This window comes from Haliaeetus albicilla, chromosome 14 (assembly GCF_947461875.1).
Source record: "Haliaeetus albicilla chromosome 14, bHalAlb1.1, whole genome shotgun sequence".
NCBI lineage: Eukaryota > Metazoa > Chordata > Aves > Accipitriformes > Accipitridae > Haliaeetus > Haliaeetus albicilla.
In genome coordinates, this window is record NC_091496.1 from 3,462,956 (window position 1) to 3,481,126 (window position 18,171).

At 46.0% G+C, this 18,171-nt stretch overlaps 1 protein-coding gene across 2 annotated transcripts in view; it reads left to right on the plus strand.

Moving 5' to 3' along the window:
• Positions 1-10,107, plus strand: part of PLXNA4 (plexin A4) — a 455,411-nt gene extending 445,304 nt beyond the window's left edge. For both annotated transcript variants that reach the window (XM_069801537.1, XM_069801538.1), the window contains exons 31-32: positions 2,135-2,285; positions 3,036-10,107. In XM_069801537.1, coding sequence (XP_069657638.1) covers positions 2,135-2,285; positions 3,036-3,131 — 247 coding nt within the window. In that variant the 3' untranslated portion in view covers positions 3,132-10,107. The remainder of the gene's footprint in view (positions 1-2,134; positions 2,286-3,035) is intronic.
• The last annotated feature ends 8,064 nt before the right edge of the window (positions 10,108-18,171 follow it).

An 18,171-nucleotide genomic window follows, 5' to 3' on the forward strand; every position in this document is an offset into this window, starting at 1 on the left:
GTGCCTATGCAATATTAATGAGGAGCTGGGCTCTTCTCCATGGGCTCTTCTTAGGCACCATAAATCAATACATTTCACTGCATTGCAGGCTGTTTTTCCCCACAAGTCTATGAACTGTGCTGGTTGCACATGGATGTAGTTTTCTCTGGGTGCCAAGGCACACCTTGCTTTTTGGCCGTAAGACTCCTTGTTTCTCAGCAATGTGCTTTGGCTCTGAGGAGCCTGAAATAGTACTATCATGGATGCCACCAGTTCCTGATGCTTTCTCTTGTCAGAAGTCCATGTAGCACAGGTCTGATTTTGTCCAGCTGCTGATGCTGAGATCTGTTTCAGTTTTTCTGGGAGTGGCAAAGGTCTAGAAATATTTATTCATCCTGCTCAGCATCTCCTCCTGGAGGTAGTTCTGCAGGACAGGTCCTCACAGGATTTCTAGATGCCTGCTTTCCTCATAGACGACTGTTCAGGTCCACTTAGGGATTGAGGGTTAGGCAGAGTGTAAAGCAAAATCAAGCCCAGACAAACCATCACTGGAGTACTGGGAGTGGGCGATATTTAGATGAAGGGACTGAGTTAGACTAGGACTTTTGGCTGGTCCTGAGCCCAGAAGACAAGATGCTAGGACTCCAGGGAGAGTAATGTTGTGTGTACTGGAAGTTGCTGTAAAGTTATTGAGGTTTGCATGAGTTTTTACGATGATCCAGAGTCTAGCTCTGGAAGCAGTCAGGCTAGAAGACTAGGTGTAGAGCTGGGAGAAGGACCTCTGCCTCTTATGCCTTTCTCTCCCAAGGTTTACATCAACCCACCTCTGCAAAACCAGGGTAGCAACTGAGACCAACCCTTTGCAATAAATCCGGATGGGAGTGTGGGGCACACAACCAGACTGAGCAAAACTGAAGCCTTCTGGTGTGGAAGGGTTTCCTCCCAATTCTCTTGCATCGTGCTGTCTTTCATAGGAAACTTCAGCAGCTGCTTGTCTTGCTCTGTCATAGAGAGTATTTTCCCACTTGTGTGTCTGAAGGATCCTTATCATACAGCACTTCAGTGTCCAATTTCTCTGCAGTGGAAAACAGCCTCCATCTCAGCAGGTGTCTCAACGCTGTTTACAGGACACCTGTCAGCTCTTTTGGCTCCCCGTCCCCTCTGCCTCCTAATTATAAAATTGTGGATTGCTGCAGCTATGGGCTTTTTTTTCTTTCTTTTTTTTTTTTCCTTGTGCACAAAATGTCAAATTGCAGAAATTAAAAATGTAAATGATGGCGTCTAATTAACCAGTTGACAGCAGAGCACAGCTGCGAGTGACAGTGACTGATTACCTTCCGCAAACCTTGTCCTCCAAGACCTGCCTTACCCGGGGGACGAAGGACATCGAAAATAGCAACTTCCTTAAAGAGACATTGCTCTGCTGATGAAGCCTGATGGGCATGGTTCTGGGGGATCCACATTCTATGGATAAAGCCCCAGTCCTCTTGAGCTCAAGGGGAATGGTGTTGAGACCTACGGAAAGCAGATTTTCCCCAGTCAGAGTGGGGGTGGGAATGTTGAAGCCTGTTGCCACAAACTGACGTCAGGCCAGCTTAAAATATGGGGCAAAAGGGAGATGCTGAGCAGCAGAGAGTTGCTGGGATAGACTGGATTCAGTGGGGGAGGTGGATGATGTTAGCAATGGATGCAGATGTACTAGTGTGAATGGTGCAAGCAAGCATGCAAGGTTGGTTTTTTTTTCTATGGGAGTGAAATCCTGAGTTCTCAATGGACAGCGAGATCAGTGGGATTTCTCTGTGGGATTAGAGGCAAGGCTCAAAGCCCTTGAAGGCCTGACAAAGGAATCCAGCATCAAGAGGTACTGCCTACTTCTTTGATGGCATGGAGAGAGTTTACAGGATGCTCTTCGGGACTTCAGTCTCAGAATAGGGTTGAGTGAATACAACACGTCTGGTATTCAGAAATAGTGCTTCAGTAATTTCCACTTTGGCTAAGTCATCTCCCTTGCTGTAAAAGAACATGACCGGGTATAGCACTGATGCACCAGAAGAGCCCGAGAGTGCTGAGTGTTCTTCCTCCTTATTGTTGTGGCTTTCATCTCTTGACTCCTTGCTCTCTCCCCTCAAGAAAGACCTGTATTTCTCTCTCTCAGGTACTATTCAGACATCGCCAAAATGCCAGCGATCAGCGACCAGGACATGAATGCATACTTGGCTGAGCAGTCTCGCATGCATATGAACGAGTTCAACACTATGAGTGCGCTCTCAGAGATATACTCCTATGTTGGCAAGTACAGCGAGGAGGTAAGTGCCTCGGGGGGGAAAAAGCAGTTCTGCGGGACCATGGGACAGCCCACCCATTCCCAGGGCCCAGCATGTGTCACAGATAACCTATCTTCATCCTGGCTCAGGGGACGATGGATTTATGGAATGAAAAGCAAGGCCTGGGGTCTGGAAAGGAAAGGTCTGGGGTTATTGGTATCCCCAGTACTCTTCCATCTGGATCCCTGTTATTTTTGTCTCCTATTATTAGTCAATCAGATTTAGCTGTTTTGCAATATTTGATGGTCAGATCTTATCTTGCTACAGAGAATCCCTATATGAGCTCTGCACCACACGTGGCCAAAAGTTATTTAAGTATACATGCCCAGCGCCATTTGAGATACCCTAAAGCACCCAAGAATTGTCCAGCAAGCATGACACAGGGCTTTAAGGTTACCAGCATGGTTCTATGTGTTGAAGACCAGGTGAGACCTCTTAGGGCATCTCAAGTGGCATGGCAAGGTGGTGAATACAACTACCAAATAACTGATGTCCAAGATAAGAGTCCATTTGATTGGTTGCAATCTAGAGGTCTGCATTTAGTCAGATCAACCCCAAACTGCCTGTCTAGTTCCCTGCTGGCTGACTGACCTGCTTTGCATGATCTAAGCTAAGCCTGGCACCTACCTCAGAGAAAGCTAACCCTTGTCTGCTGCTATAAGATGCTGGACTCAGTCCTTTTGGGAAAAAAAAAGTAAAATCCCTATCACTTCTTCCTCTCTCCTTTTCCAGATTCTCGGAGCCCTTGATCAAGATGACCAGGCTGGGAAACAGAAACTTGCCTACAAACTTGAACAAGTCATAACCCTCATGAGCATAGACAGCTGAGAACTGTCCTGCCAGGGACACCCTGGGAGGGATAAACCAAGTCGTGCCTCACTCAAGATCATCATCTTTACCAAGTGCAAGTTTTGATCGGCTGTAAGCAGAGTCACCTGAACAGCACTCCTCTCTCTCTCTCTCATTTCTTTCTCTTTCAAAATCTATGGACAAAGTGACGAAGACCCAGGGGTTGAAAGAAAAGACTGCAGAGGAATCTTGGCTCTGGGGACATCAAGACATTCAGGTGGAGCTCTCCTTTTCACAGCTTCCCTTCTGCCTTTGCCCTAGAGAAAAACTATTACACACAAAAAGAACCCCCACAAACCCTCCCCCAACATCATATCATCACTCTGCAGATGGGAAATTGGGAGGTAACTTCTGTCATGCTGCTTTAACTGCCCTCCAAGGGCTTGGAGCCTCTGGAGCGGACATGGAATTGAACTCAGTATTACTAAAAGTCTCCCCAAGGGGAAGGCAGCCTGCCTGCAGGGATCCTGGAGGGCAGGAGTAAATCAAGATCCTCTCCTGCAGAGCCATTGCAACTCTATCTTTTGATAGTGACCCACTGGGAGAGGAACCCCAAGGCTCCCCGAAAAATGCCACAGCTCCGTCCAGAGTGGGACCATTGTGGCTCTTATCTGCCTGGGCAAACAGCAGGGTAGCTGCTCTCTTGGGACAGGGGAAGGGTCAAGAGGGGAGGAGGAGACCAACACTCCCCTGCCCGTGTGTTTCATATGGTTATTCTTATTTTTCAAAAAAAGACCTGTGTCCCCCTCCGTCTTTCCCATTGTGTCCTGTTGGTTGTAGCACTGCGGCAAAAATACTCTCTCTGCTCAGTGGCATCCTGTTGGTGGTGGTTCTGTTCCTTCTGGCAACGAACAGCACAGCATCTCCCTTGTTCCCACCTCAGCTTGGAAAGCAAGAACCACAAGTCTCATTTTTTTCCAGGCAAGGAGCTTGTCCTCAAAAACCAACCAGAGGGATTTTTTTTTTCAAGCTGTTAGTCCTTTCCATTTTGTTTCCTCAACTGGAACAAAACTATTGTTTTCTCATGGTGGAATATCAGGATACTGAAGGGCTTGCCATGAAGCAAGGTGGTACATAGGACTGATGGTAAAACCTTCCTTCAAAGCCACTCCTAAGAGGAGATGTCACCACACATTTTGGAAGGAAATCTTGGAGGAAATCCAAATGAAACACTGCAAAATATTCTTCTACCTAGATACCCCCAGCCGAACTGCATGTCTTCTAGAGGTCTCTGAACCACTGTGAACTAATCCGCCTTTTGGTGCCAACTCCTGGTCTTTTCTCCATTTCTGGAATCAACAGACCATGTTGAAGGCACAGTTGCTGCCTGGGAAGGATTTGCTCTCTCTTTGCACTTCCTATCCCTTCAGAGATCACTGTCACCACAGGACAATTGTTGGTGATTACCCTGTCCTATCCTCTGCTCAGCTCCTCCAGAAAAACATCTCAACCTGTTTCATGGCCAGCCAAAGAGGCGTGAGCTCCTGCATCTCTTCTGCATTTGGCTGTTTTGTTCATACAGCTGCCAGCCTGGATAACACCATGGTTCAGTGTAGTGGGAGACCCTCAGGGTCTGGAGAACCTTGCATCTTGTACACCATGGAGGCAAGAGCTGGGTCTGCATTCATCTCACCAGAAATGAACAGAGCTCGCTAGCAGATGGAGGAGTGGCTTGATGCCACGGAGAATCAGCCCACATCCATCTCACACCATCCTCAGAGCTACAGCCTGGATCTACTTTGCACCTGGAGGGAGGAAGGGTAAAGACAGGGTGTGTAAATTGATTACAGAACGAGTGCTTTTGGTTTTATTCATGCCTCTTGCTAGCAAACCAGAACCTCTTCAGAGCGACGGATCGTGAGTGCGTCTAATGGGGGATGTGGTGCAAACAGGAGTCAGTCAGCAAGTGGGTTTCGTTCAGCCAAGCAGGTACACATGTAGGCAAGTCTTTCTAAACCCATTTAAAGAACAGCAGTCCAAAACTGGATGTGTCTGTGGGGAGAGTATCACAAGATTTATATTGAAACAGCAAACTTAGGGACACGTCTTGGTTTTAAAACCCCAGACATTTCTCTCTTGATTATAATTATTATTATTTTGTGCGTGCGTGTGTGTGTGTGTGTGTGTATCTGTGTGCGCGTGTGCGTTATTTCCTTTTTAATTTTGCTTGCTTTCTGTTTGATTGCTGAGCTGATGGACTCATCATGCACCTTATGGACATCTCAGCATTTTTAAGAGGCCTGCGCATTGGGGATGATTTGGGTTTGGCTGGTTCTGCCATGGTTTTGTTGATCCATTTAGTAATGTCGGCGCATGTTCCAGATCCATTGATTATGGCTGTGAAAGTGGGGTGGAAGTCTCACCAGAGCCAGCAGTAGGAAAATTACAACAACAACACAAACACAATATTTTTTATAAGTACATAAAAATGGAAAATTTAAAAAAAAAAAAAAGGAAGAAACCAAAGGTTTTGACAAACAAAGTGCCACAAAAGATAAATATGGACCCTATTGTCATGCCTTGTACTCACAGCTGGATGGTAGGAGTCTAAGGACAAATAGCTGGCTTGGAGGGAAGTTGTTATGAGTGATGGGCTATACTGCCTGGACATGCGCACATGAAAGGAAGAAGAAGCTGTTTAAAAAAAAAAAAAAGTATCAAAGTGGACTGGTGTAATCCTGCACTGTTACTGAAGTCAGAGGAACACCACAGGGGAAATTTGAGACTCACCCTGTTTCTTTTTGATGTTTTCAGGGCTGTGTTTTTGTTTTATTATAGTTGTTTTCCATTGTTATTATTTTATTTCTTCTTGGCGGTACGGAGTTTCTCATCTGTAATATATATATATATATTTTTCAAGAAAAACTTGAACACCTCAGAGACACTGAGAATGAAATACTTAGGGGAGATGGGAAGCACCATGAGATTGGTGTCTTAACCCTTCCCAAGTTCCCATTTAGGCATTTCCTTTTTTTCTGCACCCTCTTCTTTCCCCCATCCCCAGGATTTGAAAGAAAATCTGTATTTTGCTTCTCTTTCATCTCCTCCTTATTTTTCTTTTTGTTTTTCTCTATTTGGTGTTTGAGCTGGTTTTGGTTTTCGCTTGGAAAATGTGCCAGAATCGTGATGTAAATGTGTGGGCTTCCTCCCCTGTCCCCTTCAGTGCCCTCCCCATTTCCAACCACCGTCCCAGCATCCCCCAGTCTATGAGAAGTCTTGGCATCTTTCTTCCCAGCCTGACCTGTTAAGCTAACTATTTCTTAAGTGCATGTAAAATACAACTAAAAACAAAGACACAAGCAGAACAATGAGCCCTACTACAACATGGATGTGTTCTTTTCCTCTTCCTTTGATTTGTTTCCCCCTGCCTCCCTTTCCACACTTGACCAAAAATACCCAACTGGTGGTATTCCACGCTGTTTTTCAAGCTACATAGAGAGAACTAGAACCAAAGTCCCTAGAAGTCAATGGACAGGCTCCTAATATCCAGAATATGCCAGATGATAGGCTGATCTTTATGGTATTTCTCAAACACAGCAATCAAGACAATGAATGCTGACACTTGCAGCACCATCAGAAATGGGGAAAGGGAACTCCTGAGGACTCTCTGTGGTCTTACTGAGCTAAAATTATTTCTTTACTGCAGAGTTTGCTCTGGGACTTTGCACCTGGGTTAGAGAAACAAAAGGTGAACAGTTCCTCTGCAAACACATTGTGTCCTCCTGTGAGTGTACTCACCTATCAAGGACATAGTGATCTGAGACATAATCCGTCATGTCATGTGCTTTTGCAGACTGAGCCTTCCAGTGAACACTGTTGTGGGAAAAGTTGTGTGTTATCTGGAAGAAGGTGTTAGAGATTGTTAATGCTTGAACAGACAGCACAGGAGAACTACGGAAAATGAGAAATGCAGCCGCCCAAGGGTACCTTCCTCTCCTAGCATGCCCCAGTCCTTCTCTTCCCACTCCTCATTCTGTTCTGAACATATCTGAAAGTTTGGTCCTATCCAGCATACAGCAGCCTTGTTCTGTTAGATAAGAGGGCTATGCCAATTTTCTCCTCTGTAATTTTACCACTGCAGTTGTCTTATACTTCTTTGACATTGGAGACCATAAAAAGTTGTTATGACATGAAGATTTACCAGCAGAATTTTAGTTGGTATTTACTTTAATTGAAAAGTGATTACCAAAGTTTCCAGATCTTGTGCATTAGCCCACAGGAAGGTGTTTACCATGAAGGGAAAGAGACGGAGTAAATCACATAATTGTCATTGTTATTTTTGATAATGCTATTGAAGACTGATAGAGTTTTAAGAGTCCAGTGCCCAGTCTCACGGTTGAGTCAGCCAACACAAAAACTACACATTCCTTCCACATTTCCTAAAGTCCAGGATTCCTATGATGTCACAACCCAAGCACAAAACAGCTAATATCAAGAGGAAAATTGTTTAAAAGTAAGCCAAAACACAAAATGTAGATCTGTCCTTCCCTGAGGCTTTAGTGAAGTGCTTTGGAAAGAGACACTATTATGTGGAAGACTCTTCCAAAGGAAGATTGGAAACCTGAAAGGACTGAGTCCCAGGGCTCCTCAGTGGGGCATACATTTGTGTGTCCACAAAGGACTCTTAAGTCTGAGGGCCATCTCACAGCAAAACAAAAGTCTGGGCTGCTGGAGATGACCAGGACTACTCTCTCACATCACCAGGGTATCAGTAAAACAAGTAGTGCTTCACCCTTCCCAGCAGCCTGTAGAAGAATTACTCATGAAGCAGATTCATTTGATAGTGTGGAGATATTGCTTGGCACTGTAAAAGGAATGAGAGAGAGGAAAAAAACTGGTCCTGCTTCCTAAACTCCTGAGACAGGCTCTAGTGTGTAAGAGTTTTGCTCCTCCATAGAAATCTGTTGTGGCCATTGCTGATGTGGGAAGATGGCATGACCAGATAAGCACTTTGCTGGAACACCATCAGTCCCAACAAGGTGGTTTTAGTCCCTTTCTTCTCCCTCATTCAGCATTTAGCTACAGAAGCCAGACAGAGGACGCAGTATGGAAATGTGCATTGAGGTCCCACCAGGTTTGTGTTGGTTTTGGGTAGCTCACCAGAAATTGCATCCAGGAACGCAGTTTGCATATCCCCCACCCTTGAATGAGGAAATCAGTATGAAAATTCAGCTCTTGAATCAGTGTTGTTGTTTAAGCTCCTCTGAGCCTCTGATAACCTCCTCTTCCTGGGATGACCAGGGGACTCCAGGAATGGATCTCTTTCTGCAAACTAGGGAGCTATGATCATTTACATGATCATAGTAGATTGTTTCTGTGTTGGAAGATGCCTCACCATGACAGCTGTTGGGTAGAGAAGTATTGGCATAGCCTCAGTGATGCCAGGACAATTTGTTCTGTGCATCTGATGAGTAGTAAAAGAGTTGTCCTGCAGGGCAGGTGGAGGACTTGGGATGTCCTAGCTCTTGCCATCCAAACTTGGTACACTGTGGAGCAGGCAACTGATGAAGCAAGTGAACCTCACAACATGATGTGAACCTCAGCCTCCTGGCCATTCACAGCCTGAGTTTTCCTGCTTTGCACCCAATGCTGTTCCCATTTCAGAGCATCGTTTGGTCCATGGAGTGAGTCCTGCGGTTTTCCCTGACCTCTGCCACTGTGCAATGCCTCTTCCTCCAAAAAAGTTGTGTTGTCTTACAGGGGATAACCATTTTGCGGAGAATGCTTTGAAAATGGAGCTTGTCAACCATGTTTTATTTGGGCTGGCTCAGTTCACTACACCATTAGAGAAGCACCCAAGGGGACACAGGATTACAGCAACGAACTAATTTGTAGAAAGATGTCAAAAAAAAAAAAGAAAAAAAAAGATTCATACTTGGAAAAAATAAAACCACCAAAAAAACCCCAGCAAGGATATAAAGCTGCTTAGTCTAATCAACCTGTCACGTGTGTGATTTCTGTTGTTGTTGTTGTTTGTTCATTGGCTTTTTTTTTGTGTTAATCTTCTGTTCTAAAAATGGAGAGTTTACCTCAAGAAATTCTTTCTGCTTGGAAACAAATCACCTCAAAGATGCTCACAGCAGAGAGCAGTGTGCAGGGAAGCTCAGTAAAGTGAACCTGGGTGTGGAAAACAGGGGGAAAACCAGGGCATTTAGGCTCTTTCAGCATTCCCTTCTCTTGCTGGTGCAGTCTGGCATGGGTCCTTGACTCTGAAGGCAGCATTTCCCAGTAGAAGTTGCTGTTCATTTTCAAATAGACTGAGGCACAAAAGCCAGTTAGAGAAATCAAGGCACATGTCCAGGCTTGCAGTCCTTTCTGAAGTATCTTAAGAGAAACTTGGTGTTATGTAAAATTTTTATGCTGCTTTTTCTCAAGTCCCTGGAGAAAACCCACTTTCCAGCCCAGAGTGGGATAAAGAAGCAGAGAGATTAGGTGCTAGCTAAATGCTCCCCGTGTTTTCCCCAAGGAATCAAGATGAGAGGCAACTGGATTATTTAACATCACAAGACAGGCCCTTCCTAGTGTCTGACCCTGTGTCTTGGACATACACATGAGCCCAGAAGTCTCATTCTGTTTTGCTAAAGCTTCCACCTTAAATACAAAATCAATGTAAAGACATATCCTTTCACTACAGTGTTACTAACAGTCTCAAAGAGATGTCAAGACAGCATTAGAAAGGAGGTTGGGATCCTTTTTCTTAGGTTGTTGTTGTTGTTGGTTTGATTTTCTTTTGAATTGATCCTAGTTAAAAAATAAATAAAATCTATACTATTTAAATTGGAATCCCGTTGTTACTTGGTAAAGGCAAAGCTTCTGTACCTTTGTTATAATTAATTGTATACCTGTGTATGTAAATATAAGGCATTCCTATTTTGCAGTCCAGAACAAAAAAGAAAAAAAACCTATTTGTAATATAGAATAAAGTTTATTAAAAAAAATAAAGAAATAAAAATGCCCCAGGCTGTGATTGCTGTTTACTGTGGCCAAATGGAGCCGGAGAGAGGGAATTCAACTGAAGGGGAAGGATGAGACTGGAGACCATTTAAGTGCTCAAAGCAAGTCCACTTCACATTTACACCATAGGAGCCCTCTCCCAAGTTCACGCTCTCCCACCATCCACAGTGCATGGTCTAGAGTTTCCTTAGTGCTCCAGAGAGTCAGCACACGTTGACATTTTGGACTTGGCTTCGTACTCGTGCCCATGGGCTGGGCTGGTGAAGTGCGGTGGGAAGTGGATCCCAGCTGGGCAGACCCCAGCTACTTGTGCAGAAGGCAAAGGCTTGGGGATCAGCATTTTTATGTCAACAAATGACTGTGAAAAGCTTTCTTCCACCAGTCCACCCCTCCCTCCTTCCCTTTCTTCCTTCCTCCCCACCTGCCTTCTTTCTCTCTTTTTTGTCCTCTCTCTTTCTCTCTTTCCTTCTCACACAAAAACACATTTCTTGGACTGTTTGAAAATTTTTTTTGAGAGGTGGGATCCAGACAAGTTATTCCTTTCTCTCTGCCTTTGGGATGTCATCAGCTGTGCATTTTGAAGATGATTGACAAACTCATGAATTCAGGGATGCTATTAAAAGAACCATGTCCTATGTCTCTTGAAAGGAAAGTCCTCACTGGGAGCCAGCCTCTGAATCCTTGGCCATTACATTAGAGTAGCAATCATCCCACTGGGTTTCAAACCTGGAAGAGTCATAGGTAGTCTTAGTAGACAAGCAAATACCCCAGCCCACTTGCTTCTCTGTCTCCAGGATGCCATGCCAGGCCTGAGGCTGCTGCTGGGGTAAGCCCTGCTTGCACCACTCGTGGTTGGCCACGCAAAGAGGGAGAAATCTTCTCTCCTTAACATCCCTATCTTTGGCTGGAGGGAGAAGACGGATGTCTCTCCAAGGCAGAGAGAATGAAAAGCTGCCTATGGGCAGATCTGCAGCCCTCTTGCTGCCAGGCATGGTCTCTCTGCTCAGCATGGATGTTCAGGCTGAAGATGTTCCCCAGGCAGTGAGAAATGCAGCCTCCCTCCTTCCCCTGTCTCCTACCCTTGCTCTCCTCCCACACGTGGTGAGAAGGAACAGCTGATGGACACTCCAGTTTCTACATAGCTTAGCTTAAAGCAAGAGGGGAAAAATCTATTTTCCCTTTTCCATGCCTGCTCCCCAGCTACAGTGCTCTTATCTTACAATTATTTTCTTATGATACTGTCTTTTGAACGGCTGTTGCAAAGAGTAAATCTTTAATGAAGGAGGTCAGATTCCCTGGGACTGATGAGGGGCTTGGCCAAGCCCAGGCAGGGTTTGCACTGCCTTGACACGGGTCTGCATGGTTTAACATATCAGCCTCAATCTTGTTCCTGAGGGACAGGAAACTTGACCTGAGACACCTCAGCTGAAGGCAAACTGGAGATAAAAGATTCATAGGTGCTTTTCACTGACCCTGCTCTTGAAAAGCCAAACTGATCTAAGCAAAGCCAGGTCCCTTCGGAGGTGGAAGAGGGACACGGTGGTGGGGACTACTGAAACTGCCATCTTTTTCACAATTTACCAGTCTCACAGCAATGAGACGTGGCAGAGGAGATCAGAGCCCTGTACCTGCTACCTCCTTGTGTCCCGCATCCCCCAGCAGACTCGCAGCCGGCGCTGCACATAGCCACCAGCCTCCCTCTCCCCACAAACCAGGGGAAAAGCTCTTATCCTCACTGTCATCCCCAGACCTGGGCACATGGAATCAGCATCCTTCCCAGCCTCCTCTGCCTGTGTACGGCCCCAGCATTTCCCACTGCTTCCCTTCTCCCAGCCCTGTGCCACTGCCCTCCATTTCACTCAGCAGAGAGGAAAACAGAGTTGTTGTTGGATGCCTGGAGCCGGTGCAACTCCTGCCATGCTCCGAAGGGCTAAGCCTCTGTCGCCCACCAAAGAATGAGACCGCTGGCAGGTTTTATGAGATTTGCAGACCATGGTGCCAATATAAGGCTTGTGGAAAGCAAACACCTTTTTGCTGAACTCAGTTCTGCAAGTTTCAGCTCAATGGAGAGCATGGAAAGGAAGTAAGAAAGTGGATTTCAAAACGGAAAGGGAGTCAAATGAAGCTCTGACAGCTTTTGCAATGGGCTTCGTCCTCATACCGCTTAGCAAGTGTCTGGGTACCTATAGATGAGCAGCATACATACACCGACAGACTGACCACATCCAGCCATGGAAATGAGACATGTCTGTCCAGCTGCTCCTCGGGACACAGCAGAGGCAAAGTCCTTGTCACCCAAAAGGGCTCACATCACCCTGCCAGCACGTCTCAGCAGCGGGTCAGTCAGTCACGGCGGTGTGTTGCCTGTATAGGTATCACCCATCAGACCCCTCGGGGCAGCAGGGTGAATAGCAGGAACTGATGCTGGAAAATTTTGTGTGCAAAGAAGTGCGTCAGAATTCAGCTAGTCTGAATTATTAGTGTATTTAGGGAAGAAACCACAAAAGCATTTCTAAAGAGTTCGGGGCCTTTTTTAAACCTAAACTAAAATATCTCACAAAAGCTTCCTTCCAGACAAAGTGGTTGTACTTAACATTTGCACAAAAGTAGTTTTAGGCTGAGTGTCTGCCAGACGTTGCATAAACAGAGGGAGAGCGTCCCTGTAGAAATAACAGCTTACATGTCAGGGACCAGACAGGAAAAGGAAGAGGTGGGGAGGAAACTGAGGCACGAAGAGGTGAAATAAATTGCCCACAACCACACAGCAGCTCAGAGGCAAAGCTAGGGTCTCTGCACCCTATTTTTGCCCAATACCAATCAACCCAGTCACTATTTTTGCAATTAGACGCAGGAGTGTATTACATGTTTGTGAGGATCCATAGGGCAGGGCATGGCTGGGACCTACGCTGTGATCCTGTAGCTAAACCTCATATGTGATATGTACTGGACCACACTTTCCTCTTGTCTTCGATGCCAAGACTGGGAAACAACACAACAGCAACTATTCCCACAAAACCACCCTTCCAAGCATTATATGGGGCTGCAATTACTCAGCACAGCCAAACAAACAGATTCCAGGCTTGTGGTAACTCCCTGTTGTTAGCTGTAAGCTCAAAATGTTTGCTTTCAAGGGGATTACATGTGTGGGCTAGCTACTGCTTAGTGGAGAGTTTACCTACTGATTCAATGAGACCTGCAAGAGCAGGAGTGAGGAGGAAAACCTCTGACATGGGTATGTCTGCAACAGGACAGGGCATCAGTCTGGTTCCTGCTGGGACACTGGAGATCCCGAGAGACCTTGGCTCGGGTCCTGTTGGCTGTGTTTGCAAGTGAGTGACAGGGACAGCACAACTGTGCTGGAGGCACCAGCCCCTTCTCCCAGTTTCAGCCTCTGAAATGCCTGTGTTTGGCTCCCAGATGGGTTAAGCTGGATATTCAAGGCCAACCAGTTATTAACAAAGCAGGCAGGAGCCACCTTTCCAGCTCTTCACTAAGGTAATTGGTGTTTCTCTGTCCATGCTGGATTCTCCCACCCCCAAGCTACAGAAAAGAGGCATTTTCAAAGCTTTTCTGCTTTTACTGTCCACAAGAGGTGATGTCTGTTTCCTGCATCTCAATCCATCCCCCCTTCAAGCCCCTCCGCTGAGGAAATGGTGACCATTTGCTTCAGCTCTGTGACATCCCCAGTGTAAATAATATCCCCCACGCGCCCCTCAAAAACCTGGCAGGGGAGAGGGCAGGGCAAAGCTAGGAGCCGGCCTGCAGCTCAGCTTCCCAAAGCAATCCCAGATGTCAGCAGCATTTCCATATTTCCAACAACCTGGAGAGCATTCAATTTGCCTTTATTATTTCCTGGTTCCCTCACTCCCTTTCTGACACTTCACAGGTTCAGCTGCCTGCATCGTATTAAGCTGTTCCCCTCACCAGTCCCCTTCCTGGAGGTTTTTCTCCTTCAGCAGAGCGTAACTCCAGCATCAGCTCTCTCGTGCCCACTGGAGATCACTTCTGCAAGGGAACTGACAGGCTTGCCCTTCCTTGTGTCCAACCACAGGTTTGTTATCCTCGCCAAGGCGGGGAGAGTGATGGGGACGATAACTTTGAGTCACTTGCCCTGCAGAGACCTGCTAGCTTCAGTACCAAGGTGTGCCAGCACACCGCACGGCAAGAAAATGAGTCTGGCATCCCTGAGGTATCATTCAGAGCCATCCTAGCAGGATCTCTGCAAAATCACCTCTTCTCACTCTGGGGCGTTGTCTGAGTGGCTGTGGGAGGTTTTTTCTGGGCTAGTTGTCCTGTCTCCCTGCCCAGTCACCACTGAGAAATGGGTCTTTTTAGGGTACGATTCATCTCATTGCAACCTTGATGGCTAAAATAGGTCAGTGAATGACAAAGGTAAATGCTTGTTTCCTCTTGCTGACCCTGGGGAGATGGGGGGAGCTAGCCCAGCTGCGGATGGTTGCACTATGCCTTTCTAAAGCCAGGTGGGACGAATCCCACCAGTGGGTCTGCTTTGACCTTTCCTGCCATAATTATTTTAGGAAAGGGAATATCTCTTGCTGTATACGCAGCAGAGCCCTGAACTCCTCTGTGGTGTGCTGTGTGTTCCCACAAACCAGCAAGCATTTGGGAGGAAAGCAGGAATCAATTTGGTCTTTTGCCTTCAGCTAAGATGTTCAAAGAAAAAAAAAATTGAAAGGAGAATAACTGTTTTATTTTTATTATTATTATTATTTGCTGCTTTGAATTTCCTGCCTTCTCATAAATTCTAATGGGAAATGTACTCACTGACCTTATAACTCCCAAAACCAAACATGATGCCAAGACGTCTCCACAGGCCAGCTTTCTTTCAGTATGCCATATGGGATGCAGCCCTTGTTCCTACAACACAGGCAAGCAGATCACCAGTTAGTCACAATTCATGACACAAACATTTTATGGGTAGGAACATGACAAGCAGCTAACACCACTAGGCACAATGTTTTTCCTGGCTACATCTGTGCTAGTAAATAAAAGAAGGCCAAGGTGGAGTATCAAGCACTATGTTCAAATTGTCTGTGATGCTTAGCTGTCAGCATGCTCCCCAGCACAATTTTGGACTGTGTCAGATAACCCTCTACCAGAGAATGTCCAGGCACGGTTTGGGAAGAGCAGGTACCAGGGATTTTTTCACCTTCATGGATAAAACTGCATCCCATCTGGCTCCCTCTGCCCTATATGCTCTTAGACACAGTTGCTTCACTGGGCCAAATATAGAGAGCTAGAGCAAAGAAAGGCATATTGGGAAAAGGGTCTACTGGGTCAGGAGATGTTTGTAATAAAATATTGGAAAAGGAGCTGCTTCAAAGGTTCTGTTATGACCACGAGAGTGTGACACTTACCTGTTCAGGCCTTGTGTGTGGGGATAGGAGAATGAGCCCTAAGAAATGCTTGTGGTTGGCTTTGAAGTCAGATTTGAATTTTGAAGCGTGGCCTTTTGGGGGGCAGAGAGATGATGCCAGAGAGAAATCTATCCACTGGAGCAAGTGATAGATCCCACCTTTGTCCCTCAGACACTACTGACTGGTGTCACCTTGGTCCTATAAGTGCTGCCCTGTCCAGTTTGATTAACCCTTTGCTGGAGGAGCACCAGACCACCAGAGTACAGACCCTGAGGTACTGCCAGGACCTGTGCTTCTTTGTAATGTTATGGGGCAAGTCTACAGGCATGGACATGAGCTAGGTCCCACCAGCTGCAGTACAGGGCAGACCTGCAGGCAGCTTCCAGCCCCTTGATGTCACTAAGGAGATCCAGATGGAAAACCTCCAGGGTTCAAGACACCAGGGTCACCTCGATGGCCATGCCATGGCTCTGGTCCTGTACTCTTCTTTCTTTCTGATGGATGACTATGAACGAAAGAAGGTTGCAGACACTGATCCGATTATGTTAACAGTACCTAAGTCTGCTCTCTGCTTTCACAGTACCCTAGCCAAACCAGAATGCGCTCGCCAGGGAAACTGTCTCATAAAACTGCCCTGCTTTGGATTAGCAAAGGCAATCTGATTAACTCCCCAGCAGGGGTAAGACACAACACCGAACTCCATCTCAACTACCACATCAGAGACCTCCGGTGAATTAGATCCAGAAGAGGCAGCTGTGAGTTATGGGGCTGGAATTCCATCAAGGGCTTCTGAGGAGGTCATAAACCACCAGACAGCTCTCGCAACCTCCCCCCTCTTCCCGTCCACCATCCACAAATAGAATTATAGCCCCATAATTCAAGTGGGGTCTGTTTGTCTGCAAAAGGACAAATGCAAGGAGCCATCTGTGGGGGTGTCAGGCTGTAAATCCATTCTTTTTCCTGCCATTCTTCCAACTCCTACTTCACAGGATGATGCTTCCAGGCTGCACCCAGGTGCCCTCACTTTCCCCACCCATCCTATCTTCTTCCTTTCATCCCCTTCCTCCTTCCTTTCCTGCTTAATAGAGACATAAAAGCAGTTGCTGTCTTACAGACCAATCTGCCAGTCAACACTCACATCCAATCCCCTTCCCTTCATCCTGGAGAGTAAGAGCAACGCTCAGGCTGCTTCTCACTTCTTTTCATCCACAAACCATTCCCTGGCACAAGCCATATTGCAACCATCTAACCCACATTAAACCTGCTGAATGAAGGGGCTATCCTGGTTCTTTTCAAGTTAGGCCAAACAAGGTAGTTTCCCTTAATTGCATTCTTTGATGGTTTAGGGGATAAGGGGGGTGGGGGACACCCCTTTATATTTTTGCTGGCATTTACCTGCAGACATTCAGCCTGCAAACCAAAAAGCCAGTCTGGAACATTTCAGCATTACAAGTTAGACAAGTCTAAGTGATTCCAACGTTGGTCTGTTTGTGGGCCATTTTGGGCAGCCTGAACTTCAGAGGTGGTCCATGCTTCCCAAAGCTTGCCTTTGATGGTTGATAAACAGCCAGACTGTGAATCCCTTGTAAGTTAAAGCTGGCAGGCATCATAAAATACTCTCAGCACAAGTTCAGAAAGAGGAAAGTAAATCTGAGTCAAAGGTTGGATCTTCCAGAAAGGAAGTGATTTGCCAGGGTCAGACACAAAGTTGGGACTAGAACCTACTGCTCCAAAGCTCGGGTGATGTCTTAGATCACACCACCTCGTCTAACAGACCAGCTGGTCAGTATGCATAGATAAGAAAAAACTGGGCTTGAGCACTTTACATTATATCAATATCCCCTCTTCTCCTTCCACCAGAACTTTTACAGCTTCCTGAATTTAGGGATTTAATGTGATAGATCAAGAAGCACAACCTCGAAGTGCCAAACATCCATAGATGAGAAATGGCAGGGCACCGTTTCTCACTGGCTCAGAGATTTCTGTGCCTTCTCTGTCATTTTCATTACCCTTCATATATTTTATGATACAAATGATCACAAACTCCCTTTAAGTCAGGAGGGAGTTGTACTGATGTCAAACCACAGCAAAATCAGTAGCATACTTGTCATGTTTATTTAAGCCAAGATGATAGCTTAAATGCTTATGTGAGTTTAAAGCTGAAAGACCAAAGGGTTCATGCTGCTCTGACTTAGCCAGCAGCTCCAGAACCCTTGGAAAAGCTTTTCCTGACAAGCAGTGAAATTTTTGAGGGTATCTTGTGCTACTGACTCTGAAAACACAGTCTTAGCACACCGAGAAGGCTGTTTTACTAGGCAAAAATACTCCGATGCAAGTACACGTAGGGTCATATGCAGGCTTTAAGTCAGTGACATCGTTCCGAGGTTCAGAGGTTTCTCGTGGGAAAACAGGTTGGTGGTCAGTGCACATGGGAGTGATTCTTCTCCTGGGCTTCATGTGTAGGGAGATTTTCAACAACAGGTAAAAACATATTCTGATTGGTTTTAAATACCCTCCTACAGATTTTTTCTTCTAGTTTGGCCAACCAGGATGGTGAGGTTTGTCATCTGAACTTCTGCTTTCTTAGTCAGATGGAATCCTTGAGGGTTGCATTTTGTTGAGTTTTTTGGTTGGTTTGTTGGTTTGGGTTTTGTTTTCTGTCCATCTCTGAAAGTTGTCTCACGTGA